At 38.8% G+C, this 26,830-nt stretch overlaps 2 protein-coding genes across 5 annotated transcripts in view; one reads left to right on the forward strand and one right to left on the reverse strand.

Annotated features, from left to right (window-relative positions):
* Positions 1-26,830, forward strand: part of ZAR1L (zygote arrest 1 like) — a 64,579-nt gene that overhangs the window by 30,638 nt on the left and 7,111 nt on the right. The window lies entirely within an intron of this gene.
* FRY (FRY microtubule binding protein) overlaps positions 13,333-26,830 on the reverse strand; it is a 447,132-nt gene continuing 433,634 nt past the window's right edge. For all 4 annotated transcript variants that reach the window (XM_073894719.1, XM_073894717.1, XM_025875084.2 and 1 more), the window contains 3 exons: positions 25,892-26,002; positions 15,389-15,591; positions 13,333-14,790 (listed from right to left, as the gene is read on the reverse strand). In XM_073894719.1, the coding sequence (XP_073750820.1) occupies positions 14,532-14,790; positions 15,389-15,591; positions 25,892-26,002 (573 nt within the window). In that variant the 3' untranslated portion in view covers positions 13,333-14,531. The remainder of the gene's footprint in view (positions 14,791-15,388; positions 15,592-25,891; positions 26,003-26,830) is intronic.

Raw genomic sequence — 26,830 nt, forward strand, 5'->3', positions numbered from 1 at the left:
TGCATCCCAATGTTCAGAGCAGCAATGTCTGCAATAGCCAAACTGTGGAAAGAGCCGAGATGCCCTTCAACAGATGAATGGATAAAGAAGATGTGGTCCCAACCAACATCTTATCAATCCCTTTTTCAAAAAAAACATTTTTTTATTTTTCATTTTTAGAGCCATATTTTATCCCTTCATAGTAGGTACCCTTATTTTTGGCATATATATATATATATATATAAGTTGTTCTCTCTTTAAAATTTTGAGATACAGTTTCTTCTAAGAGATCAAAATATACCCTAAATCACTAGTGTATGGCTTTATTCTAGTCTCCTGCCTGATCACATTCTCTCCTTTTTGTTTTTTAATCTTCTTCTTTCTTTTTTCAAACAACTTCTTATCTTATCAATTCCTTTTACTAAATATTTTATAATTTTCATCTTTACAGTCATCTTCCATCCCTTCATTGTATCAACCCTTATTTTGTACATATATAAGTCTTTCTTCCTTTAAAATTTTAGGAGGCATTTTTTTCTAACAGACCAAAATACACCCAAAATCTAGTGTGTGGCACTGATCTATGCACTGCCTGATCATATTTGATCATATTCTGTTTTTTTTTCTTTTGTTCTGTTTTGTTTGTTTTTATCTTTTCCTTTTTTCTCTTTCTTTTTTCTTTCTTTCTCTTTCTTTTCTCCTGGTTTCAGGTCTTTTCTGATTTGTATAGAGTATATTTGCTGGGGATGTTGTTAACCTGTTAGCATTTTGTTCTCTCATTCATCTATTCTCCTCTGGACAAAATGACAAGACGAAAAAAATCACCTCAGCAAAAAGAACAAGAGGTAGTACCGTCTGCCAAGGACCTACTCAATATGGATATTAGTACGATGTTGGACCTAGAGTTCAGAATCATGACTTTAAAGATACTAGCTGGGCTTGAAAAAAGCGTGGAAGTTATTAGAGAAACCCTTTCTGGAGTAATAAAAGAACTAAAATCTAACCAAGTCGAAATCAAAAAGGCTACTAATGAGGTGTAATCAAAAGTGGGGGCACTAACTCTTAGGATAAATGAGGCAGAAGAGAGAATCAGCGATATAGAAGACCAAATGATGGAAAATAAAGAGGCTGAGAAAAAAAGAGATCAACAACTACAGGATCACGAGGGCAGAATTCGAGAGATAAGCGATACGATAAGACGAAACAACATTAGAATAATTGGGATCCCAAAAGAAGAAGAAAGAGAGAGGGGGGCAGAAGGTATATTGGAGCAAATTATAGCAGAGAACTTCCCTAATGTGGGGAAGGAAACAGGCATCAAAATCCAGGAGGCACAGAGAACCCCTCTCAAAATCAATAAAAATAGGTCAACACCCCGACATCTAATAGTAAAACTTACAAGTCTCAGAGACAAAGAGAAAATCCTGAAAGCGGCTCGGGAGAAGAGATATGTAACCTACAATGGTAGAAATATTAGATTGGCAACAGACCTATCCACAGAAACCTGGCAGGCCAGAAAGGACTGGCATGATATCTTCAGAGCACTAAACGAGAAAAATATGCAGCCAACAATACTATATCTAGCTAGGCTGTCATTGAAAATAGAAGGAGAGATAAAAACCTTCCAGGACAAACAAAAACTAAAGGAATTTGCAAACACGAAACCAGCCCTCCAAGAAATATTGAAAGGGATCCTCTAAGCAAAGAGAGAGCCTAAAAGCAGCATAGATCAGGAAGGAACACAGACAATATACTGTAACAGACACCTTACAGGCAATACTATGACACTAAATTCATATCTTTCAATAGTTACCCTGAATGTAAATGGGCTAAATGTCCCAAACAAAAGACACAGGCTATCAGATTGGATTAAAAAACAAGACCCATCAATATGCTGTCTGCAAGAGACTCATTTTAGACCCAAAGACACCCCCAGATTGAAAGTGAAGGGGTGGAAAAGCATTTACCATGCTAATGGACACCAAAAGAAAGCAGGGGTGGCAATCCTTCTATCAGACAAATTAGATTTTAAAACAAAGACTGTAATAAGAGATGAGGAAGGACACTACATCCTACTTAAAGGGTCTATCCAACAAGAAGATCTAACAATTGTAAATATCTATGTCCCTAACATGGGAGCAGCCAATTATATAAGCCAATTAATAACAAAAGCAAAGAAACACATCAACAACAAAGCAATAATAGTAGGGGACTTTAACACCCCCCTCACTGAAATGGACAGATCATCTAAGCAAAAGATCAACACGGAAATAAAGACTTTAAATGAAACACTGGACCAAATGGACTTCACAAACATATTCAGAACATTCCATCCCAAAGCAACGGAATACACATTCTTCTCTAGTGCCCATGGAACATTCTCCAGAATTGATCACATCCTAGGTCACAAATCAGGTCTCAACTGGTACCAAAAGATTGGGATTATTCCCTGCATATTTTCAGACCACAATGCTTTGAAACTAGAACTCAATCACAACTGGAAAGTCGGAAAGAACACAAATACATGGAGGCTAAAGAGCATCCTACTAAAGAATGAATGGGTCAACCAGGAAATTAAAGAAGAATTAAAAAAATTCATGGAAACCAATGAAAATGAAAACACAACTGTTCAAAATCTTTGGGATGCAGCAAAGGCAGTCCTGAGAGGAAAGTATATAGCAATACAAACCTTTCTCAAGAAACAAGAAAGGTCTCAAATACACAACCTAACCCTACACCTAAAAGAGCTAGAGAAAAAACAGCAAATAAAGCCTAAACCCAGCAGGAGAAGAGAAATAATAAAGATCAGAGCAGAAATCAATAAAATAGAAACCAAAAGAACAGTAGAACAGATTAACGAAACTAGGAGCTGGTTCTTTGAAAGAATTAACAAGATTGATAAACCCCTGGCCAGACTTACCCAAAAGAAAAGAGAAATGACCCAAATCAACAAAATCATGAATGAAAGAGGAGAGATCACAACCAACACCAAAGAAATACAATTATAAGAACATATTATGAGCAACTCTATGCCAGCAAATTAGATAACCTGGAAGAAATGGATGCATTCCTAGAGATGTATCAACTACCAAAATTGAACCAGGAAGAAATAGAAAACCTGAACAGACCTGTAACCACTAAGGAAATTGAAGCAGTCATCAAAAATCTCCCAACACAGAAAAGCCCAGGGCCAGATGGCTTCCCAGGGCAATTCTACCAAACATTTAGAGAAGAATTAATACCTATTCTCCTGAAAGTGTTCCAAAAAATAGAAATGGAAGGAAAACTTCCAAACTCATTTTATGAGGCCAGCATTACCTTGATCCCCAAACCAGACAAAGACCCCATCAAAAAGGAGAATGACAGACCAATATCCTTGATGAACATGGATGCAAAAATTCTCACCAAAATACTAGCCAATAGGATCCAACAGTACATTAAAAGGATTATTCACCACGACCAAGTGGGATTTATCCCTGGGCTGCAAGGTTGGTTCAACATCCGCAAATCAATTAACGTGATACAATACATTAACAAAAGAAAGAACAAGAATCATATGATCCTCTCAATAGATGCAGAAAAAGCATTTGACAAAGTACAGCATCCTTTCTTGATCAAAACTCTTCAGAGTATAGGGATAGAGGGTACCTACCTCAATATCATAAAAGCCATCTATGAAAAGCCTACAGTGAATATCATTCTCAGTGGGGAAAAGCTGAGAGCCTTTCCCCTAAGGTCAGGGATGTGGCAGGGATGTCCACTATCACCACTGCTATTCAACATAGTATTAGAAGTCCTAGCCACAGCAATCAGACAACAGAAAGAAATCAAAAGCATCCAAATCAGCAAAGAGGAAGTCAAACTCTCACTCTTTGCAGATGATATGATACTGTATGTGGAAAACCCAAAAGACTCCACCCCAAAACTGCTAGAACTCATACAGGAATTCCGTAAAGTAGCAGGATATAAAATCAATGCACAGAAATCAGTGGCATTCCTATACACCAACAAAAAGACAGAAGAGAGATAAATCAAGGAGTCGATCCCATTTACAATTGCACCCAAATCCATAAGATACCTAGGAATAAATTTAACCAAAGAGGCAAAGGATCTGTACTCAGAAAACTGTAAAATACTCATGAAAGAAATTGAAGAAGACACAAAGAAATGGAAAAACGTCCCATGCTCATGGATTGGAAGAACAAACATTGTGAAGATGTCAATGCTTCCTAGAGCAATCTACACATTCAATGCAATCCCCATCAAAATACCATCCACTTTTTTCAAAGAAATGGAACAAATAATCCTAAAATTTGTATGGAACCAGAAGTGACCCCAATTAGACAGAGGAATGTTGAAAAAGAAAAGCAAAGCTGGCGGCATCAGAATTCCGGACTTCCAGCTCTATTACAAAGCTGTGATCATCAAGACAGTATGGTACTGGCACAAAAACAGACACATAGATCAATGGAACAGAATAGAGAGCCCAGAAATGGACCCTCAACTCTATGGTCAACTCATCTTTGACAAAGCAGGAAAGAATGTCCAATGGAAAAAAGACAGTCTCTTCAACAAATGGTGTTGGGAAAATTGGACAGCCACATGCAGAAGAATGAAACTGGACCATTTCCTTACACCACACACAAAAATAGACTCCAAATGGTTGAAAGACCTAAACGTGAGACAGGAGTCCATCAAAATCCTAAAGGAGAACACAGGCAAGCAACCCCTTTGACCTCAGCCGCAGCAACTTCTTCCTAGCAACATCGCCAAAGGCAAGGGAAGCAAGGGAAAAATGAACTATTGGGATTTCATCAAGATAAAAAGCTTTTGCACAGCAAAAGAAACAGTCCACAAAACCAAAAGACAACCGACAGAATGGGAGAAAATATTTGCAAATGACAGATAAAGGGCTAGTATCCAAAATCTATAAAGAACTTATCAAACTCAACACCCAAAGAACAAGTAATCCAATCAAGAAATGGGCAGAAGACATGAACAGACATTTTTCCAAAGAAGACGTCCAAATGGCCAACAGACACATGAAAAAGTGCTCAACATTGCTCGGAATCAGGGAAATCCAAATCAAAACCTCAGTGAGATACCACCTCACACCAGTCAGAATGGCTAAAATTAAGAAGTCAGGAAATGACAGATGTTGGCGGGGATGCGGAGAAAGGGGAACCCTCCTACATTGTTGGTGGGAATGGAAGCCGGTGCAACTACTCTGGAAAACAGTATGGAGGTTCCTCAAACAGTTGAAAATAGAGCTACCATACGATCCAGCAATTGCACTACTGGGTATTTACCCCAAAGATACAAATGTAGGGATCCGAAGGGGTACGTGCACCCCAATGTTTATAGCAGCAATGTCCACAATAGCCAAACTGTGGAAAGAGCCAAGATGTCCATTGACAGATGAATGGATAAAGAACAAGTGGTATATATACACAATGGAATATTATGCAGCCATCAAAAGGAATGAGATCTTGCCATTTGCAATGATGTGGATGGAACTGGAGGGTGTTATGCTGAGTGAAATGAGTCAGAGAAAGACATGTATCATATGACCTCACTGATATGAGGAATTCTTAATCTCAGGAAACAAACTGAGGTTTGCTGGAGTTGTGGGGGTTGGGAGGGATGGGGTGGCTGGGTGATAGACTTTGGGGAGGGTATCTGCTATGGTGAGTGCTGTGAATTGTGCAAGATTGAATCACAGATCTGTACTTCTGAAAGAAATAATGCAATATATGTTAAAAAAAAAGAAGATAGCAGGAGGGAAAGAATGAAGGGGAGTAAGTCAGAGGGGGAGACCAACCATGAGAGACGATGGACTCTGTAAAACAAACTTAGGGTTCTGGAGGGGAGGGGAGTGGGGGGATGTGTTAGCCTGGTGATGGGTATTAAAGAGGGCACATTCTGCGTGAAGCACTGGGTGTTATGCACAAACAATGAATCATGGAACACTATATCAAAAACTAATGATGTAATGTATGGTGATTAACATAACAATAAAAATAAACAAAAAGAAGATGTGGTCCATATATACAATGGAATATTACTCAGCTATCAGAAAGGATGAATACCCAACTTTTGCATCAACATGGATGGGGCTGGAGGAGATTATGCTAAGTGAAATAAGTCAAGCAGAGAAAGTCAATTATCATATGGTTTCTCTTATTTGTGGAACCTAAGGAATAGCATGGAGGACATTAGGAGAAGGAAGGGAAAAATGAAAGGGCAGAAATTGGAGGGGGAGATAACCATGAGAGACTATGGACTCCGAATAACAAACTGAGGGTTTTAGAGGGGAGGTGAGTTGGGGGATGTGCTAGCCTGGTGACGGGTATTAAGGAGGGCACGTACGGCATGGAGCCCTGGGTATTATACGAAAACAATGAATCATGGAACACTACATCAAATCTAATGATGTATTGTATGGTGACTTACATAACATAATAAAATAAAATAATAAAATAAAGTAGCTATGGATAAGTATGTACTTATTGTCATTTTGTTAATTGTTTTCTGATGTTTTTCTTATAGTTCTTCTCTTTTCCTTTTTTGTTCACTTCCTTTGTATTTTGATGACTATGTTACGCTTGAACCCTTTATTTTTTGTATAGGTATTATAGGTTTTTGATTTGGGGGTACCATTGGGTTCATATATAAAACTGTATGTGTATAACAGTCTATATTAAGTTCATTGTTGCTATGTTTGAATACATTCTGAAAGCACTAAGATTTTAGTCTCCACTCCACATTATATGTATGTGATGTTATATTTTAACATCTTTTTATTTTATATAGCCCTTGACTAATTTTTATAGATATAATTGATTTTACTACTTTTGTGTTTTAATCTCCATTTTATAGGTTATTAATAAGTAATTAGTAAGTAATTAATCTATCTTTAATAATTACTTTTACCTGGGAAATTTTTTCTTTCATAATTTTCTTATCCTGGTAATGGCCTTTTCTTTCTACTTAAAGAATTCCCTTCAATATTACTTGCAAGGGTTGTTGAGTGGTGGTGAACTCCTTTAACGTCTCTTAATCTGGGAAACTCCATCTCTCCTCAGTTCTGAATGAGAAACTTGCCTGGTAGGGTATTCATTTTTTCCTTTCAGTACTTTGAATATATCATGCCACTACCTTCCTGCCTGCACAGTATCTGGTTCAAAATAAGTTATGAATCTTACTGGGTTTCCCTTGTACTCAACCTTAACCATTTTTTTTGTTTGTTTGTTTTTCCTTTTCCTACTTTTAAGATTCTCTCTTTATCATTACTTTTTGCCATTTTAAGTATGTGTATTGGTTTGGACCTTCTTGGGTTTATCTTGTTAGGGTCTCTCTGCTTCCTGGACCTGGATATCTGTTTTCTTCTCCTAGATTAGGTAAGTTTCCAGCTATTTCTTCAAGTAGCTTTTCTGCTTCTTTCTCTCTCTCTTCTCAGATCCCTATAATGTGAATATTATTACCCTTGATGATAATGCAGATTTCTCTTAACCTATTCTCATTTTTTATAATTGATCTTCCTTTTTGCTGTTCAGGTTGGTTGTTTCCCATTGCTCTGCCTTCCAGATTGCTGATTCATTCTTCTGCATCCTCTCATCTGCTGTTGATTCCCTTTTCTGTAGTTTTCATTTTAGTTATTGTATACTTCTCTTTTGACTGGTGATATTTATTATTATTATTATTTATTTATTTATTTATTTATTTTTATTATTAACATATAATGTGTTGTTTCAGGGGTACAGGTCTGTGATTCATCAGTCTAACCCAATACATAGCACTCACTACAACACATACCCTCCCCAGTGTCCATCACCCAGCCACCCCATCCCCCCAACCCCCTCCACTCCAGCAACCCTCAGTTTGTTTCCTGAGATTAAGAGTCTCTCATTGTTTGTCTCCCTCTCTGGGTTCGTCTTGTTTCATTTTTTCCTCTCTTCCCCTATGATCCTCTGCCTTGTTTCTCAAGTTCCTCATATCAGTGAGATCATATGATAATTGTCTTTTTCCAATTGACTTATTTTGCTTAGCATAATACCCTCTAGTTCCATCCATGTCGTTGCAAATGACAAGATTTCATTTTTTGATGGCTGCATAATATTCCATTACACCACATCTTCTTTATTCATCTGTCAATGGACATCTGGGTTCTTTCCATAGTTTGGCTATTGTGGACATTGCTGCTATAAACATTGAAGTGCAGGTGCCCCTTTGGATTACTATATTTGTATCTTTGGTGTAAATACCCAGTAGTGCAATTGCTGGGTTATAGGGTAGCTCTGTTTTCAAATTTTTAGGAATGGTTCTTTTTAACATTTTCGATGTCTTTGTTGAAATTCTCACTAATTCATCTGCTCATCTCTCAAATGAGGAGTATCTTTATGATCTTTACTTTGAACTCTTGCAGGCATGTTGCTTATCTCCATTTCATTTAGCTCTTTTTCTCTGATGTTTGTGTTGTTCTTTCATTGGGGAGATATTCCTCTGTCTCTTCACTTTTTCTAACTCTCTTAGGTAGGTATGCTACCATTCCTCGTCTAGAATGTAGTGGCCTTGTATAGGAGAGATCCTATGGTGCCTTATAGTGTAATACCCCTTAGTAACCAGAACTAGGCGTTCCAGGGCTGTGCATCCACTGTGTGGGCTGCATGTGCCTTTTGTGGCTAAGGTGAGATTGCTGTGGGCAAACTGGTGGTAGGGGCTGTTCTTCACCTCAGCTAACTCCAGTGACCCACTTTGCTTTCTGTGGGCCGCTGGGCAGGGTTTGCTTCCTATGCTCTTTTAGAGGCCCAGCTTTAGCCACCTGGTGGGTAGGGCTAGCATGCAGACTAGCTGTCTGCAAGTAGCCTGTCACAGCTGCGGGCACATTGAAGGGCAGGGCTTGATGTCTGCACAGCCAGCTAAGAGGCCCACCTGTAGGAACTGCAGGCATACTGGTGTGTGTGGTTATTTCCCCACCTTTCCTGACTCCAGGGAAGGAGTCACTTTGAAGTGGTGTTCTGGTCTGGGCATGGCTGCCTGCTGGGAGTGGAGGGACACATCCCGCTTTGTAGGGGCACCTTCCAAGCCCAGTGGGTTGGGTGGCTCAGGTTTGTAGTGGTGTGTTGGTGCAGGGCATGTGGTGTCAGCAAGTGAGATAAAGATGATTAGAACTGGCTCGCACAAGTGTTCAGCTCTCTAGGCTGGGGTAGGGCAAGGAAAATGGTGCCCATCAGCACTTTTGTTCCCAGAGAAATTTTCTGCAGATCCCTGCTTTTCAGGCACCCTTTCTAAAATTAGTCAGTAAGTCTCCTTCATGTATACCCGAGGTGTTTTTCAAACTGCTGCTTTTTTGCTGTGTCTCAGGGCAAATTATTTAGTGTGATGACTTTTTCAGGGCAGAGACTCAGTCTCCTATCACCCTCAGGCTCTTTTGGAATTAAGCTCCACTGACTTTTAAAGCTCCTGGTGTTAAGTCCTGCTGATTTTCAAATCCAGACATTAGGGGACTCATGTTTCCAGTGTGGATCCCAGGGCTGGGGGTGCCCAGTGTGGGGTCTGGTCCCCTTGCTTCTCAGTGATTATGATGTCCCTCCCATTTGTGGTTAGTTAAATGTGGCAGTTTGGTTCTTAACCAAGTGTCTGCCCCTCCTGTCCTTTTTGATGTGGTCTTCTCTCTATGACTTAGCTGCGGAAGATCTGTTCTGTCACTCTTCAGGTCTTTATGTGAGTTAGTTGCATAGATGTAGTTGTTGCCTTGGTGTGTCTGTGGGATGAACTGAGCTCAGGATCCTCCTACTCTGCTATCTTCCCAACTTCCTTATCTTAAAAAAATTTTTTTTTCCCAGCGTGGTTGCATTTCAGTATTCTGTCTCCCAGATCACTGCTCTCTGTTCTTCTGTATCTTTTAATCTGCTGTTGATTCTCTCTAGTGTGTTTTTCTTCTCAGCCATTTTGTTCTTCAGCTCCTGTTTATATTTTCTATTTCTTTGTTGAAGTTCTCACTGAGTTTATCCACTCTTCTCTAAGTCTGATGAACATCTTTACGATCATTACTTTGAATTCTCTATCAGGTAGCTTATCTCTATTTTGTTTAGTTCTTTTTTTGAAGTTTTATATTGTTCCTTCATCTGGAGTATATTCTCGTTTTGTTTCTATGAATTAGGCAAACAGCTACTGCTCTCAATATTAAAGGAATAGCCTTGTGTAGGAACATCCCCTGTGTCGATGGCATGTATCTGGCAGCTTTGGCCAGCTGGCTGGAGCTTCATCAGGTGCAGGCCAGTGTTTTGGGGCACTTTGCCCTGGAGATTCTCTGGTAGGATGGCTAGAGCTTGGGTGGGTATGGGCTGAGGCTTTGCATGCAGGGGCATCCTGGTGGGATGGGTGGAGCAGAAGTCAGCATGTCGTGAGGTGTTCCATGCCCAGGCTACCTTAGTGAGATGGCTGGAGCTGTAGTGGGCAAAGGTCAGGGGTGTTAGGGTGTGTGCCACCCGAAGGCAGCTGTGGTGGGATGGTTGAAACTGGAGTGTGTTCTGGCAGGTGGCCATCTTGAGATGATGGCTGGAACTGGTGTGGGCTGGGGTCTGGGGCTTGTGGAGGTGGCCAACTGTCTAAAGCATTTGGGCCCTGCTTCTGCCCTTCCTATCAGGTGGAGGGGAACATAAACAGTGGTGCTTTCTAACACCCATTACCCCAGAGAGAGTTGCAGTAGTTTTCCCATTGTTGGGCAGAAGCTCTAGGGGTCATAAATGAGTTTCTTTCACTTATAGTCTAGTTACCCTTGAAATTGATGCTTTTTTGTTTTGTTTTGTTGTATCTCAGGTTGGGGGAATCTAAGCATGGTCCCTTTAATGCTATCCCTTCCAACTGCATTTTGTGTATCAGGTATGGGATTTCCATCAGTACCATGTATCTGTCTCTCCTGCTGTTCTTTGTGTGGTCCCTCTATTTGTCTGGTCAACTCTTGATCTCCTCTTCAATTCTGAATAATAACCTTGTTGGGTAGAGTATCATTTTTTTTAAGCTTGTTTTTCCTCTTAGCACTTTGATTATCTCATGCCTACCACTTCTGGCCTGCAAAGTTTCTGCTGAGAAATAAGCTGATAGTCTTATGGTGGTTCCCTTATATATAACTAATTTGTTTTTGCTTTAAAAATTTTTTTATGTTTAATTTTTGACATTTTTTATAATAATGTGCCTTGATGTGGAGCTCTTTGGACTTATCTTGTTTGGGACACTCTATGCTTCTTGGGCCTGCATGTCAGTTTCTTTTTTTAGGGTATTTTTCAGCTGTTATATCTTCAAATAAGTTTTCTTCTCCTTTTTCTCTTCTCCTCATATGGCCTTTATAGTATGAATATTAATTAGTATGCTTGATGTTATTCTAGAGGTATGTTAAACTATCCCTAGTTCCAAAAAAAAATCTTTCTTTTGCTGTTCAGTTTGGGTGATTTCCAGTACCATGTCTTCCAGATTGCTAATCCATTCTTCTCTATCATCTAATCTGCTGTTTATTCCCTTAGTGTATTTTTCATTTGTTATTGTAAGTCTTCAGATCTGATTAGTACCTTTATATATTTTCTCTTTGTTGAAGTTCTCACTGTGTTTATCCATTCTTCTCCTAAATTCAGTAAGCATCTTTATTGACCATTACTTTGAACTCTATCAGGTAGATTGCTTATCCCTGTTTCATTCAATTCTTTTTATGAATGTCTTTTTTTTTTTTTTTGCCTTCTTCCTTTTTCTTTCATTTGGAACACATTGTTCTGTCTCTTCATTTTGCCTAACTCTGCTTCTGTATATTAGGTAGTTCAGCTATGTCTGCTAGTCTTGAAGGGGTGGCCTTCAAGGGCCCAGGAGATCCTCTGGGGCCCAGAAGTACAATCACCTGTCCATTAGACTCATGTGCTCCAGGGCTGTTCACTCTGTGTGCTGCATGCATTCCCTTATTGCAGTGGTACCAGACTGCTGTGGGTGTATTGTTGAGCAGGAGTGGCCCCCATTCAAGCTGGCTGTGCATCTGGCAGCAACTGATATAGGTGTGCTAATGGGATTAGGCTGGTGCCTAGCCTGGCTGGCTGAGAGGACCTACTGAGATGCAGGTTTGTACAGGGCTCTCAGTGGGGCATGTTCCCTGCCATTAGGAGTCTAGAGGGAGGATTCCAAAATGGCACTTGCCAGTTCTGGGATCAGCATGGCAGAATGAGTGAACAAAAGTGGCTGCTGCCAGTGTCTCTGTCTCCGTGGAGAGCCCCAGCTGTCTCCTGACTCTCTGGCAGGTACTCCAAAATTCATAAGTGGGTCTCTTTCACCTGTGGTGTGTGCACTTTTCAATCTTGTATTTTTACACTGGTTTCTGGGTTGAGTGAGTCTGTACATGAGCCTTTTTATGAATGGGTTTTCCTTTCCCTGCGTTCTATAATTTTCTTGGACATACTCCCTTTTGGTTTTCATAGTCATGTGTTTTGGGGACTCCTCCATCCTGTGCAGGATGTAAGGGTTAGGGTTCCTGATACAGATCTTAAATTTCAGGGAAAAGTTAATAACTTTGAGAACTCTCCTGACCATGGGACACTGTACCAGGAATGTGTGTTCTTTAGCGAGACCATGTCTCTGCCTCTTCTATCTGTCTCAGTGCTTTTTCTTTTTTGCAAAGGCTCTGTTCATCCAGTTTCTAGGTCCCCTTCTATGGGAATCACTCTGAATGTAATTGTAGATTTTTGTGTCCATTGGAGGAGGAGAGTTCAGGATCTTCCTATGCTGCCATTTTGAACCTTTCCCCCTCTCAAGAAAGTTATTACAATTAGTTAATAGTTGTACCTTTGGTAACATAAAAAAATCCTGGCTCATACTCCCCTGTTACAGGCTATTTCTAGAAAATTTCTACTTAAGATTTAGTTTTTGTATGTTAGAGAAGTAAGTTATATTTGTTAGTCTAGGTAAATATGAGTAGGAAGACAGTAACAGATTGCCGTGTGTGTCGTGTCCCTGTTTTTTGTGTGGGGTGGAGATAGATGAGCAATGGTGACAGAATTAAAACTCCTAATTTTCCTTATAGAGTCTGTTTCACAATTTTAAGGATGACAATCTAATGATAGGTGTTGACAAGTAGAGTGCTCACTCTTCTGATTTCTCTCTTTGGTTGATTAGAGAGAGCTGGTTAAAGATCAGTCTTAATTTAGTGTCCACTTCCAAAGAGGTTACAGATAGTTCCTGCTTCACAGAGTCCCTGGTTAGCCCCAGTGAGTGCCAATTATGGAATGTATATGAGTGGTGCCCCTTGGGGTTATCATGTGGCAACCCACATGCAAAACTGTAAATGTGTGCCAAAGGCAAAGATCTCTAAACCAGAAATAAAATCCATGGTCAATATGTATTTTGTCTTTTTTTTAGTCTAAAGGAAGTTCTGAATAGAATATCAACCAAGATTACATCACAAAAACTTTAAATGTATTTACAGAGTGAATAAGTTACATAGATCAACTTTGAATATGTTTCTGATGTGCAACTGTCTTACATGCACACAGCTAACACTTGACAGCATTAATTTGAAGGAGAAAACTTAAGAATGACCCTTTACATATATGTTACAAATAAAATATGACATTTCTTAAGTAACAAAGTGACAACTCAGAGTTTATCTTTAGGATTCTACTTGTGGCTATCCAGGTATTAAAATATGCATGCATGACAGGTGAAAAGGCTTGGAATTTATAATGTGAATTTCTTTAACTTTTTCTACAAAATGGCAAAGTTGGTTAAAATCAACACTCATCCTTTTGTAGTATAAATATGCTCATATAAGCAACCTTCTAGTAAAAAGCAGCCAAGACCCTTACAAAAAGGTCTATCTGGACCATATTTGGTGCTAGGGTCCTAATCACAGACTCCTGCAGAGATTCAGGGCTTTCAGAAACAGTAGCCTAGCAACATAAGAAAGGTACTTCATAGCAGCTCCTTTTAGATACAGTAATTGTATTCAAATTACAGTGTATATTAAATTGTCCATTTACAATTCCCTTTTCACATAAACAGGCTGTCAGCTTTTGACCGTCTTACAGTTTTCAGTGGCCAGCTTCATTCTGCCTGCCCCTTCCTCAGCCCATCAAAAAAAAGAAAAAAAAAAAGAAAAGGAAAAATAAAAGAATGTACAAGTTTTAGAATATAAAATATTTTTTTAGTGAAGAAAACATTGCACTTTTGCCAATCTAAAATTGTTTCTAGAAAGGAAGGTATTGTTCAGTGTAGTCAGCTTTGGTATGCAATGGAAGTCACTTTCTTCAGTAGTGAGTTGCATCTGCTCAGTAAAATAACACTTTTGTGCCACACAGCATAACAGATGGAGTCTGTCCCAGAAAGTTCTATGCTACCTTGGTTCTGATAGTATTGCTACACATTGGAAGTTCTGTCATCCTGTTTAGAAAAAGTCCTACAGGTAACAAGAGGGAGAACAGTCTGACCAAGCCTTCTGAAGGCTGAAAAGACACTGAATGACGTCACCCCAGCATGACAGCACCCCCAGCTTGGGACCCATGGGGGATGGGAGGCTCCTGTCAGAGACTAGTACCAGAAACACTGGAGTCTGGAAGAAAAGTAGTGAGGACCCGGTAACTCTGGGCCCTGCGAATCATGTCCCGGATCTCCATGTTCAGCTCCATCAGCTTGGTGCAGATTTCGGTCAGGCTCTGGTTAGACCCCACCAATGCGTAAGTACCCGTTTGTCCCAGAGTTTGATGACGGAAATAAATATTCAGTAGTGTCTGGACCTCATCATCAGAACTGCTTCCAAAGATGTCATTGGGCCACAGACTTCTGCAGTCAAAAAACAGCATAGATTAGAGGCACTATTGGTTACAAAGTTGAGAGGTTATGAGCCTCTGTAGTATATGAATATTACTTTTAAAAAACCAAGCTTTGAGGTATAGCTCACATACTACTATACAATTCAACCACCTGAACCATACAATGCAGTGGCTTTTAGTGTATTTGGAGTTTTACAAACATCACCATAACTGATGGTGGAATGTTATTGGTTCTGATGAAAATATCTAAAGCTTCTAAATATCAGAACAGAATTTGATAATCATAAAACATGTATTTGCTATGCATTCTGGTTCCAATGAATGTGACTATACTATGAAAATATAAGGGGAAAAGGATACATTCAAATAATAGTTTTCAAAGTATACCCGGACATAATTTGAACTGTTTCAACATTACAGGTATGACAAAAGACCAGAAGTAACACCTATATTTTAAACATGTAAGTTCTGAAATCTGATATAGCTGGCATGGTAATGGAAAAGATCTGAGAAGGATGTGTATAAAATATCTAGATGTCCCTTTTGTAGTGATTAACTATTAGGCATGCATTTCTTTACACCGTTTCTAAAAGAAATAGTAGAGTTACCTGCATTCCCTGATTTGCCGTAAAGCCTTGCCAAGTTCATTGTTCTTCAGGCACTCCAGCATGGACTGGATGGCCGCTTCAGTGGATGTGAAGGTTGGCTCAGACCATGCACCCTCTATATAGAGAGGGTCAGCTGCAATGGCCGCAGTGGCCTCCTTCAGGTTTTTCTTTAAGTCACTCAGTTCCCTGGACATATTTAGCAGCTGTTAAAAAAATTATTTTTACCATATTTAGTTGCAGGCTAGATTTTGCATCCCCAAGAGAGAAAATTTTCATTTCTCTGGCCTGGTTAAGCATAAGCTTGATATCTTGGTAAACTAAAACAACAAATAAAACTACTACCTGACATGTGTAGGGGATCATATACATTGCATAAATTTCTGTATCAACTACTGGGATACTCTCCTTAGATGAAAGGTTAACATTTGCTTTAAACTGTTTTCTATTTAAGTAGAAGGGCATATCCAGAGTTAAAATGCATAAGACAACAGACTTGGGTAGAGCTGGGTTCAAATGTCAAATTCTGCACTGTATTGTGGGACTATAGTTAAGTAAATAGACTTTTATGTGCTTCAGTTTTCTCTTCTGTGAGACTGAAGACATTACCTACCTCACAGGTAACTTTAAAGATGAGATGATGTATATAAAATGCTTAGTACACTTTGGTACATAAATGCTTAATAAGCATAATCATGAACATGGATCTTGTTTAAAAAGTAACTTTTTCTCATTTGTATGCCATGGGAAAAGATGAAAGATATAATTTAAGGAAAAGGAAAAATCTCAAGGTAATATTATTATTCATTTTACAGAGGTAAGAGGTATTTTATCTCAAAATTACTGGTACCGAAAGATAAATCATAAAGAGAGAACCTATGTCACTTTTTAGTGCCCCCCAGATATACAATGGAAGTCAACTGTTTTGCAATTTGATCTCAGGAGCATTTTTAAAAAGTTGATGTGCATTTAAAGATTTGTTTTCCTTTGTAAGGTAAGTTGGTGCTGTCTTTTACTTTGGAAAGTTGATTTACCCAACATCTTCATCTTTCATCATTCCCAGCTAGCTCACTGGACCATGTCTAGAACCAAAGCCCTCCAGAATTATTTGTCTTCACACAGATTACTATTAAATACAACTACCTACTCCAATACTAGGTTTAAAATTTACTGAGGTAATCCTTTTAAGTAAGGTATTAGAGGAGGAGCTTGGGAAAATGGCAGAGTAGGAGGATCCTGAGCTCACCTCCTCCCATGGACACAGTGAGGCTACAACTACATATAATGCAACTCCCTCTGAAAACAACCTTAGGACTAGCAGAACAGTTCTTCCACAGCTAAAGATATAAAGAAAAGCCACATTGATAAGGGTAGGAGGGGCAGAGAACCAAACCCCGGGTGTGACAATCCATAAGGAGAAGGGAATATCACAGAGGGTGTGCAGAGGTCTTTCCTGAGGAGAGGATCAAGCCCCACATCAGGCACCCCCAGTCTTGGAGATCAGCATGGGGAAGATGAGCGCCTATAACATCTGGCTTTGAAAATCAGTGAGGCTCCAGAAGGGTGGGAGGACTATAGTAAACTGAGACTCTGCTTTTAAAGGGCCAGCATATTATATCAGTCACTCCAAGACACATTACAGAGTCAGTAGTATGAAGAGCATCTGGGTTATATATGAAGATTTATGGACTAATTTTGGGCATGTGTCAGATAGGCAGGGATCTGTAGGAGCTTTCTCTGGCAATAGAAGTGTTGGCAGGCAACATTTTTCCTCCTCTCCTTAAGTCTGGCTGGCCCGATGCTGGTGGAAGCCAGTTCTGACAATCTTCATCTACTTTGCTAGCACTGCTTGCCCTGCTCGGGCAGGTATTCCTCCTGCTATGGGGAGCAGGCAGCCTGCAGCAGCTGCAGCCAGGTGACTCAGCCAGCCTAGCTGGGGTCAGTCCTGCTCACCGACATGCCTGAAGCAGTCATGGTCCAGTCACAGAAGGCACACCCCTGGAGTGCCTGGTTCTGGTGACCATGGGAATGCACTGCAGGGCTCCACAGGGACATCTTTTACATAAGGCCACTACTTTCAAGACATAATACACTGAAACAGAGGTAAAGGGAAGAGGGGAATATGTTCCAAATGAGAAAAGATAAAACCTCAGAAAAAGTACTAAACAAAACAGATAAGAGTTCAAAGTAATGGTCCTAAAGATATTCGCTAGGCTTGAGAGAATGAACTTGTGAGGATTTCAACAAAAAGAAAATATAAATAAGAACCAGAGTTGGAGAATACAAAAGAGGGAACTAAAAGTAATTAGAGATGCAGAAGAATGGGTCAGTGATCTGGAAGACCGAGTAATGACAGCACCCAAGCTGAACAGCAGAAAGAAAACTGAATTTTAAAAAATGAGGATAAGGGACCTTTAGACAACATTAGTTTTACTAACATCTATAGGGGTCAGAAGTAGAAGAGAGAGAGAAAGGGGCAGATAACTTACTTAAAGACAGAATAGCAGACAACTTCCCTAACCTGGAGAATGAGATGTCCAGGAAATACAGAGACCCTCTAACAAGATGAACCCAAGGGAGGTCACATAAGAAATACTTAAAATGTCAAAAATTAAAGAGAGAATCTTAAAAGCAGCAATAGGAAAGCAATTAGTTACACAGGAGGGAAGCCTCATAAGGCTATAAGCTGAGTTCTTAGAAGAAACACTGAATATATCATGCCACTCCCTTTTGGCCTGCAAGGTGCTGATGAAAGGAAAAATGTCTACAACCAAGAATACCCTACTTAGGAAGCTTATCATTCAGAATTGAAGGAGAGAGAGTTTCCCAGAAAAACAAAAGTTAGGGTTTATCACCACTAAACCGGTCTTACAAGAAATGTTAAAAGAGACTTCTTTAAGCAAGGAAGAGTCCATAACTAGAAGAAATTATGAAAGGAAAAAATTTCACTGGTAAACATATACTAAAGATAGTAGTAGATCAATCACCTAGAAAGCTAGAAAGATGACTAAAAGAACAGTAAAATCAATTATATCTACCAAAATTAGGGGATACACAAAATAAAGAGATCTAAAATATGATGTCATATACATAAAATGGGATAGAATTAAAAATGTACTGCTTTTAGAATGTGTTTGAACTTAAGTGACCAACTTAAAACATACTGCTATATACATATACATAGGATGTTATATATGAATCTCATAGTAACCACAAGCCAAAAACATACTAGATACACAAAAAATAGAAAGCCAAGCATAACACTGAAAAGTCATCAAAAAAAAAAAGGGGAAAGAGAAGAACTACAAAAATAACCAGAAAACAACAAACTGCTATAAGTACATACCTATTATTAATTACTTCGAATGTAAATGGACTAAATGCTCCAATCAAAACACCTAGGATAAATGAATGGATAAAAAGAAAAACAAGACCCATCTATATGCTGCCTACAGGAGACTCGCTTCAGATCTAAAGACACATACAGACTGAAGGTGAAGGAACGGAAAAGATATTCCATGCAAATGGAAATGGGGAAAAAAAAAAGCTGGGATGGAAATACTTATACCAGACAAAATAGATTTTGAAACGAAGACTAACAAGAGACAAAGAACATGCTATTAAACCAATGGATCAAGGAAGAAATCAAGAGAAAATAAAAAAAATACTTTGAAACGAATATGGAAACATGTGGTTCAAAATCTATGGGACTTAGCAATAGCATTTCTAAGAGAAAGTTTATGATACAGGCCTACCTCAAGAAACAAGAAAAAACTCAATCTAACCTTACATCTAAAGGAACTAGAAAAAGAAGAACAAAGCACAGTTAGTAGAAAGAAGGAAATAATAATATTAGAGTAGAAATAAATGGAATATAAAAAAATAGAAAACCTCAATGAAGTTAAGAGTGACTTATTAGAAAAGATAAAAACAGCATAATATCCTCTAGCTCCATCCATGTTGTCGCAAATGGTAAGATTTCATTCTTTTTTATGGCTGAATAATATTCCTTTATATATATCTATACATATATATATATGTATAGATATACACACACACCACATCTTTTTTATCCATTCATCAGCTGATGGACACTTGGGCTCTCATAATTTGGCTATTGTTGATAATGCTGCTATAAACATCAGGGTGCATGTGACCCTTTGAATTAGTATTTTTATATCCTTTGGGTAAATACCTAGTAGTATAATGGCTGGGTCATAGGATAGTTTTAGCTTTAACTTTTTAAGGAACCTTCATACTGTTTTCTAGAGTGGCTGTACCAGTTTGCATTCCCACCAACAATATAAGAGTGTTCCCCTTTCTCTGCATCTTCGCCAACACCTGTTGTTTCTTGTGTTGTTAATTTTAGCCATTCTGATTAGTGTGAGGTGGTATCTCATCATGGTATGTTTTTTTTTAAGATTTATTTAGAGAGAGGGAGAGAGTGAGCACGAGTGGGGTGGGGAGGGGCAGAGGGAGAGAGTCTCAAGCAAATTCCCCACTGAGCATGGAGCCTGATACCGGGCTTGATCTCACGACCCTAAGATCATGACCTGAGCTGAAACCAAGAGTCAGATGCTCAACTGACTGAGCCACCCAGGCGCCACTCTCATCATGGTTTTGATTGGTATTTCCCTGATGATGAGTGATATTGAGCATCTTTTCATGTGTATTATGTTAAGCAAAATAAGTCAGTCAGAGAAAGACAAATACTGTATGATTTCACTCATGTGGGATTTAAGAAACAAAACATATGAACACAGGGGAAGGGAGAAAGAAAGAAGAGGGAGGGAAACTATAAGAGACTCAAGTATAGAGAACGAACTGAGGGTGGATGGAGGGGAGATGGGTGGGGGGATGGGCTAAATGGGTGATGGGTATTAAGGAGGGCACTTGTAATGAGAGCACTGGGTGTTTTAGGTAAGTGATGAATCACTAAATTCTCCTCCTGAAACCAATATCACACTATATGTTAACTAGAATTTTTAAAAACTTGAAACAAAAAAAATATAAAATACACAATAAAAAAAGAAAAACTGATTAACCTGTAGCCAGACTCATCGTGAAAAAAAAGAGAGGACTTGAATGAATAAAATCAGAAGTGAAAGAGCTGTTACAACTGACAGCACAGAAATACAAAGGACTATAATAGACTATTATGAAAAAATATACACCAACAAATTGGACAACATAGAAGAAATGGATGAATTCCATTTCTTAGAGTAGAAATAAATGGATTCAGTCTTCAAGACTGAATCGGGAATAGAAAATCTGAATAGACCTATTACTAGTAATGAAATTGAATAAGTAATCCAAAAACTCCCAACAAAAAATCCAGGACCAGATAGCTTCATGGGTGACTTCTACCGAACATGTAAAAAATATTTAATACCTATCCTTCTCAAAGTATTCCAAAAATTGAAGCAGAAGGAATGCTTCCAAATTCATTGTACAAGGCCAGTATTATCCAGATAATCAAACAAGCACAGTACAGACAAAAGATTAAAGGCCAATATTCCTGATTCATATAAATGTAAAAATTGTCAACAAAACATTAGCAGAGTTCAACAAAATGTTAAAAGGATCATTTACCATGACCAAGGGGATTTATTTCAGGGATGCAGGGATGGTTCAAGACCTACAAATCAATGTGATAAGCCATATTAACAAGATGAAAGATAAAAATTATGATTAATCTCAATAGATTAAAAAACATTTGACAAAATTCAGCATCCATTCATTAAAAAACTCAACAAAGTGGGTATAGACAGAACATACATTAACATAATAGAGGTCACATATGACATACCTGTAGCTAATATCATACTCAACAGGGAAAAGCTGAAAGCTTTTCCTCTAAGATCAGGAACCCAAGCCAAGGATGGCTACTCTTGCCACTTTTATTCAACATAGAACTGGAAGTCCTAGTCACAGCAATCAGACAAGAAGAAAAGGCATCCGTATTGGTAAGGAAGACACTAAACTGTCACTATTTGCAGATGACATGATACTATACACAGAAAACTCTAGGGACTCCACCAAAAAACTATTAGAACTGATAAATGAATTCAGTAAAGTTGCAGGATACAAAATTAATATACAGAAAGCCACACATTTTGTACACTAATAACGATAGAAGGAGAAATTGAGAAAACAATCCTATTTACAATTCCTTCAAAAAGAATGGAATACCTAGGAATAAATGTAAGGAGGTAAAAGATCTACACTCTGGTAACTATAAGACATTGATGAAAGAAACTGAAGAGGACACAAACAAATGGAAAGATACCACACTCATGAATTGGAAGAAAATATTTTAAAAATGTCAATACTACCCAAAGCAATCTATAGCTTTGGTGCAATTCCTGTCAAAATACCACAGGCATTTTTCATAGAACTGGAACAAATAATCCCAACATTTGTGTGGAAAAACAGAAGAGCCCCAAGAGCCAAAGCAATTGTGAGAGAGAACAATAAAGCTGGAGGTGTCCCAATCCAAGAGTTCAAACTATACTACAATAGTAATAGTAATAGTAATAGTAATAGTAATAGTAATAGTAATAGTAATAGTAATCAAAAACAGTATGGTACTGGAACAAAAAGATACATAGATGCTTGGAACAGAACAGAGGACCTAAAAATAAACCCATATGTACACAATTAACTGACAAGGCACAAATATATGATGGAGAAGAAAAAAAATCTTTTCACTAAAAAGTGTTCGCAAAATTAGACCACTTTCTTATGTCATGTACAAAAATAAAATGAATTAAAGATTTACACGTAAGACCTGAAACCATAAAACTCCTAAAAGAAAACATAGGCAGTAAATGCTTGGGCATTGGTCTTATCAATATTTTTTTGGATAGGTCTCTTCAGGCAAGGGCAAAACAAGCTGAAATAAACAACTGGGACTACATGAAACTAAAGTTTTTGCACAGCAAAGGAAGCCATAAAAAAATGAAAAAGCAACCTATTAAATGAGAGAAGATATTTGTAAATGATGTATCTGATAAAGGGTTAATCTCCAAAATATGTAAAGACTCATACAATCTGATGAAAAAAATGGGCAGAGGACCTGAATAGACGTTTTTCCAAAGAAGATCTACAGATGGCCAACAGTCCAGGGAAAAGATGCTCAACATCACCAGTCATCAGGGAAAATGCAAATTGAAACCACAATGAGCTATATATCATATCACACTAGTCAGAATGGCTATTATCAAAAAGATAAGACCAAGTGTTGGGAAGCATGTGGAGAAAGGAAGCCCTTGTGCACTGTTTGCAGGGATGATAAATTGGTTCACCACTGTGAAAAACAGTATGGAAGTTCCTCAAAAAACTAAAAATAGAACTACCCTATGATCCAGCAATTCCACTACTCAGTATTTTACCCAAAGGAAACAAAAGCACTAATTTGAAGAGATAAATGCACCCCTTTGTTTATTGCAGGATTATTTACAATAGCCAAGATATGGAAGCAGCCCAAGTGTCCACTGATAGATGGATGGATAAAGATGTGGCGCGTGCGCGCGTGCACACACACACACACACACACACACACACACACACACTGGATAACTGCACAGCCATAAAAAGAATGAGATCTTGCCTTTGTGACAACACGGATGGACCTAGAAGGTATTACGCTAAGTTAAGTGAGTCAGATGGAAAAAGACAAATACTGTATGATTTCACTTATATGTGGAATCTAAAAAAAAAACAAACAGGTTCAAATATAGAGAACCAACTTGTGGTTGCCAGAGGGGAGGGGAGCTGGGGGATGGGTGAAAGATGTGAAGGGGATTAAGAGGTACAAAGTTCCAGTTATAAAGTCACAGGGATGAAATTACAGCATATAGAGTAAATAATATTGTAATAACTTCGGGGACATATGGAAGCTACATTTGCTGGGGTAGCATTCCCTAATGTATATAAATGTCAAATCACTACGTTGTATGCCTAAAACTAATATAATACTGTATGTCAAGTATACTTTAATTAAAAAGAATATTAGAGTATTTTATATATATAATTTTTAAGTTTGAAAGTCAATATCTTAATTATTTCAAAGCTAGGGATGTTTTATATACTATGTGTAAGTGTGTATAGCCATTTAAGACTTCCCTAGATTTAAAATAATTAAGGAGAAATTCACTTTAAATTTGTTAGATTGAAATAATTATGCATAATATACATGATATGAATACATAATTTATTACTCTAAAGTGAAACCTGAATTGCTTTTAAATATGGGAAATGACATGAGTTACATTTTCATGTGCATTATTTTTTGAGCAGAGATGGACTCTAAGGTTCCTGTTAATATTTGCTAGAATAGCAAACTTTATCTTGACAACATGTCCTATAACTTGCATTAACTGTGTTCTCTTTAATCTAATAATTTGTAATTCTGTGGAGGAAGCCTGGTTTGTGAAGAGATCTTCATACCCCTCCCTTGAAATTGGCATTTAAAAGTATACTTAAAAACTAGTCAGTCATTTTCCTTTTATCAAACTAAGTGATAAATATGGTAACAAGGCTGTCATGTGTGTCTCCTCCTCTACCCTCCTCTGACGTGAGGTTTCTCGGGCTCCGTCCTCACCCCACTGCTCTTGGTAGGATGGGCTGTTCATGGATGACCAGCACATCTGCACCTTTAGTCCACATCTCTCCTCTGACCTCAGATCCTCCCACTGAACTGCTTGCAAGACGTCATTAAACCTGGGTATGGTCTAGTAGGCAGATAGAGTCCCTGACCAACACGCGTGGATGTAGAGTGGCCTCAGTCCTCCTTTATCCCTGTGTCAGCTATGGCACCATGGGTCACCTGGTTCATTGGAGATGGAACCTGAGCATTGCCCTCGACCCCTAATCAGTTTCATTGGCCTTTTGTGCTAAGTCTTTCTTTCATTTTCTGTCCTCTCTCCATACCTAGCCCTTCCGTCCTGGTTGAAACCCTCATCCTTGTCTGAGCTATTTCAACAACCTAGTGACTATTCTCCTGTCTCCAGCCTATGTGTCATCAAATCCACCCTTCACATCCCTGCCATAAAAATCTAACTAAAACATTCCCAGGCACAGTATCTTCTGTCATCTAACCCTTACCTATCTCTTGTGCCAGATTATTCCTTTTTGGTTTGCATTTCATATTCTAGCAATACTAAATTGCTTGTACTTGGGGCTCCTGGGTGGCTCATTTGGTTAAGTGTCCGACTCTTGGTTTCAGTTCAGGTCATGATCTCAGGGTCCTGGGATGAAACCCCGTGCTCAGGAGGGAGTCGGCTTCTCTCCCCCTCCCTCTACCCCTGCTCATGCTCTCTCTCTCTCTCTCTCTAAAATAAAATCTTTAAAAAAAAATAAGTTCCTTTTGCTTCCCTTTTTAAGAAGATTTTTATTTATTTATTTGAGAGTGGGAGAAGCAGACTCTCCACTGAGCAGGGAGCCGGACACAGGGCTCAATGCCAGGACCCTGGGATCATGGCCTGAGTTGAAGACAGACACTTGACCAACTGAACCACCCAGGCGCCCCTGTAGTTCCCTTCTCTTTTTTACCACTTTATGCTCATGCTGCAGCTGCTTAATGGAACATTTCTCCTTAGCCCTCACTTCATCTAACTCCAACTCCTTCTTTAAGAATCAGCTCAGGTTGGGGCGCCTGGGTGGCTCAGTCGGTTAAGCGTCTGCCTTCGGCTCAGGTCATGATCCCAGGGTGCTGAGATCGAGCCCCACGTTAGGCTCCCTGCTCAGTGGGAAGCCTGCTTCTCCCTCCCTCTCTGCCTGCCACTCTGCCTACTTGTGCTCTCTCTGTCAAATAAATTAAAAAAAAAAAAAAAAAAAAAAGAATCAGCTCAGGTGTGATTTCCCCCAGAAAGCTTTCCTATTTCAACCTCCTCACCTCCAGCTGAATTAGATGCTTGACATTTGCGCTTCCATAATATCCAGTGTACAGCACCATTATTTCACTTACTGTGTTGCAGTAGTATTTCTTCACTTCTAGGAAAATTTTGGCTCTCTTGGAAGTAATATGTTTGTTACTTTTAAAAATATTAAAGCATCCTAATGCTAAGCGGGACAGGGCAACTGAAAAGAATCAAACGTCGTGTAGATATTTACTTCTTATCCGAATGTTAGGGCAAGTATGAAAAAGTAAATATAAAGAAGAAAAACCATAACACAGGAACTTTTTCAAAGAAGGATGTCCAGAACCAAGGTCAGGATCAGTGTGAGCCAAGTGAGGCCTCTCGGCATAGCATCAGGGAGGCACTCACTCTCAGGGTTGTCCTTAAATTTTGTGCCTCGGCTAGTCACTTGCTTTGCCCTAGTCCTGGCACTGCCAAACTAGAGTGGAAGGAAAGACAACACATATTTAAATCTTGTGTTTGAGCAAATCAGTTATGTGGGAATAAAATCACTTGGACAGTTATAAAAGGGCTGGGGGGAGAGACCAAAAGGAAAGGAATGATTTTCATGGTAGGACTTGGCGTTGGGAGGTGTGCGGCTCACCTCTGGCATGGAGCTGACTTCGTGCACCTGGCCGATGAGCTTACAGTAGGACTGAAAAAGCAGCAGCAGCTGGAAGTGAAGCTTATATAACCTCTGGCACAGTTCCAATTGCTAAAGAGAGAGTGTGCATGGGAAGAAACAGTTATTAAGGATCATTCTTGTATAACAAGGGAAATCTTGGTGGAGAAAAACATTTTTTTTTTTAAATCAAGGAAACAGAACTAGCTGTTATTATTCCAGATGAAACAGAACAACAAAATCCAGCCAATAAATATCAGTGAGAAATTCACAATACAAGATAGAATAGCTCCTGGAAGATGACTAATTAGGAGGGGTCGCTATAAAGGGACTCAGTGAATCACCGGATTTTCATTATGTTTGCCAATTAAATCCCTACAAATTATAGCTGTGGTCATCTTAATTGCAGTTGTCTTAAGTTTTATAAGCTAAAATTGTTTTAAAAAGCAAAAGCAATTATGAAAAGTATATTTGAAAGGCAAAACATTAAGTCATTCTGGGTGTCAAATTCAGCAACTGGGGGGGGTTACTCCATGTGACAATTTTGGCTGCCATTTAGAGTGCAGACACTCATCTCAAAGTCTGTGTAAACACAACAGTCAGTCATATGATCCTCTAAGGTGTTGTATCAGTTTTAGTGACAATGCTTCTACTCAGTGCTCAGTAAATATTTGTTGAATTACAAAGTTAAAAGGGGGCTACAAGTGCTAACAGAAAAGAGAAATTAAGGAAACATTCAAAACTTTCTGTGGAAAGAACATTTAAAAGGAGTCATACAAAATGGCCCTTGAGCCCTATAGCTACCTCTGGAATTTAAAATGTTTCCATTATATGACTTAGGTATACTATGAGGGAAAAATAAATCTTGAGTAATTCCAACACCAACGATCGTACTACTCTTTGAGCCGTATCTGCTTGTAA

Source organism: Callorhinus ursinus, unplaced genomic scaffold, assembly GCF_003265705.2.
Source record: "Callorhinus ursinus isolate GAN/ISIS: 27379988/994484 unplaced genomic scaffold, GSC_fseal_2.0 scaffold7, whole genome shotgun sequence".
Taxonomy (NCBI): domain Eukaryota; kingdom Metazoa; phylum Chordata; class Mammalia; order Carnivora; family Otariidae; genus Callorhinus; species Callorhinus ursinus.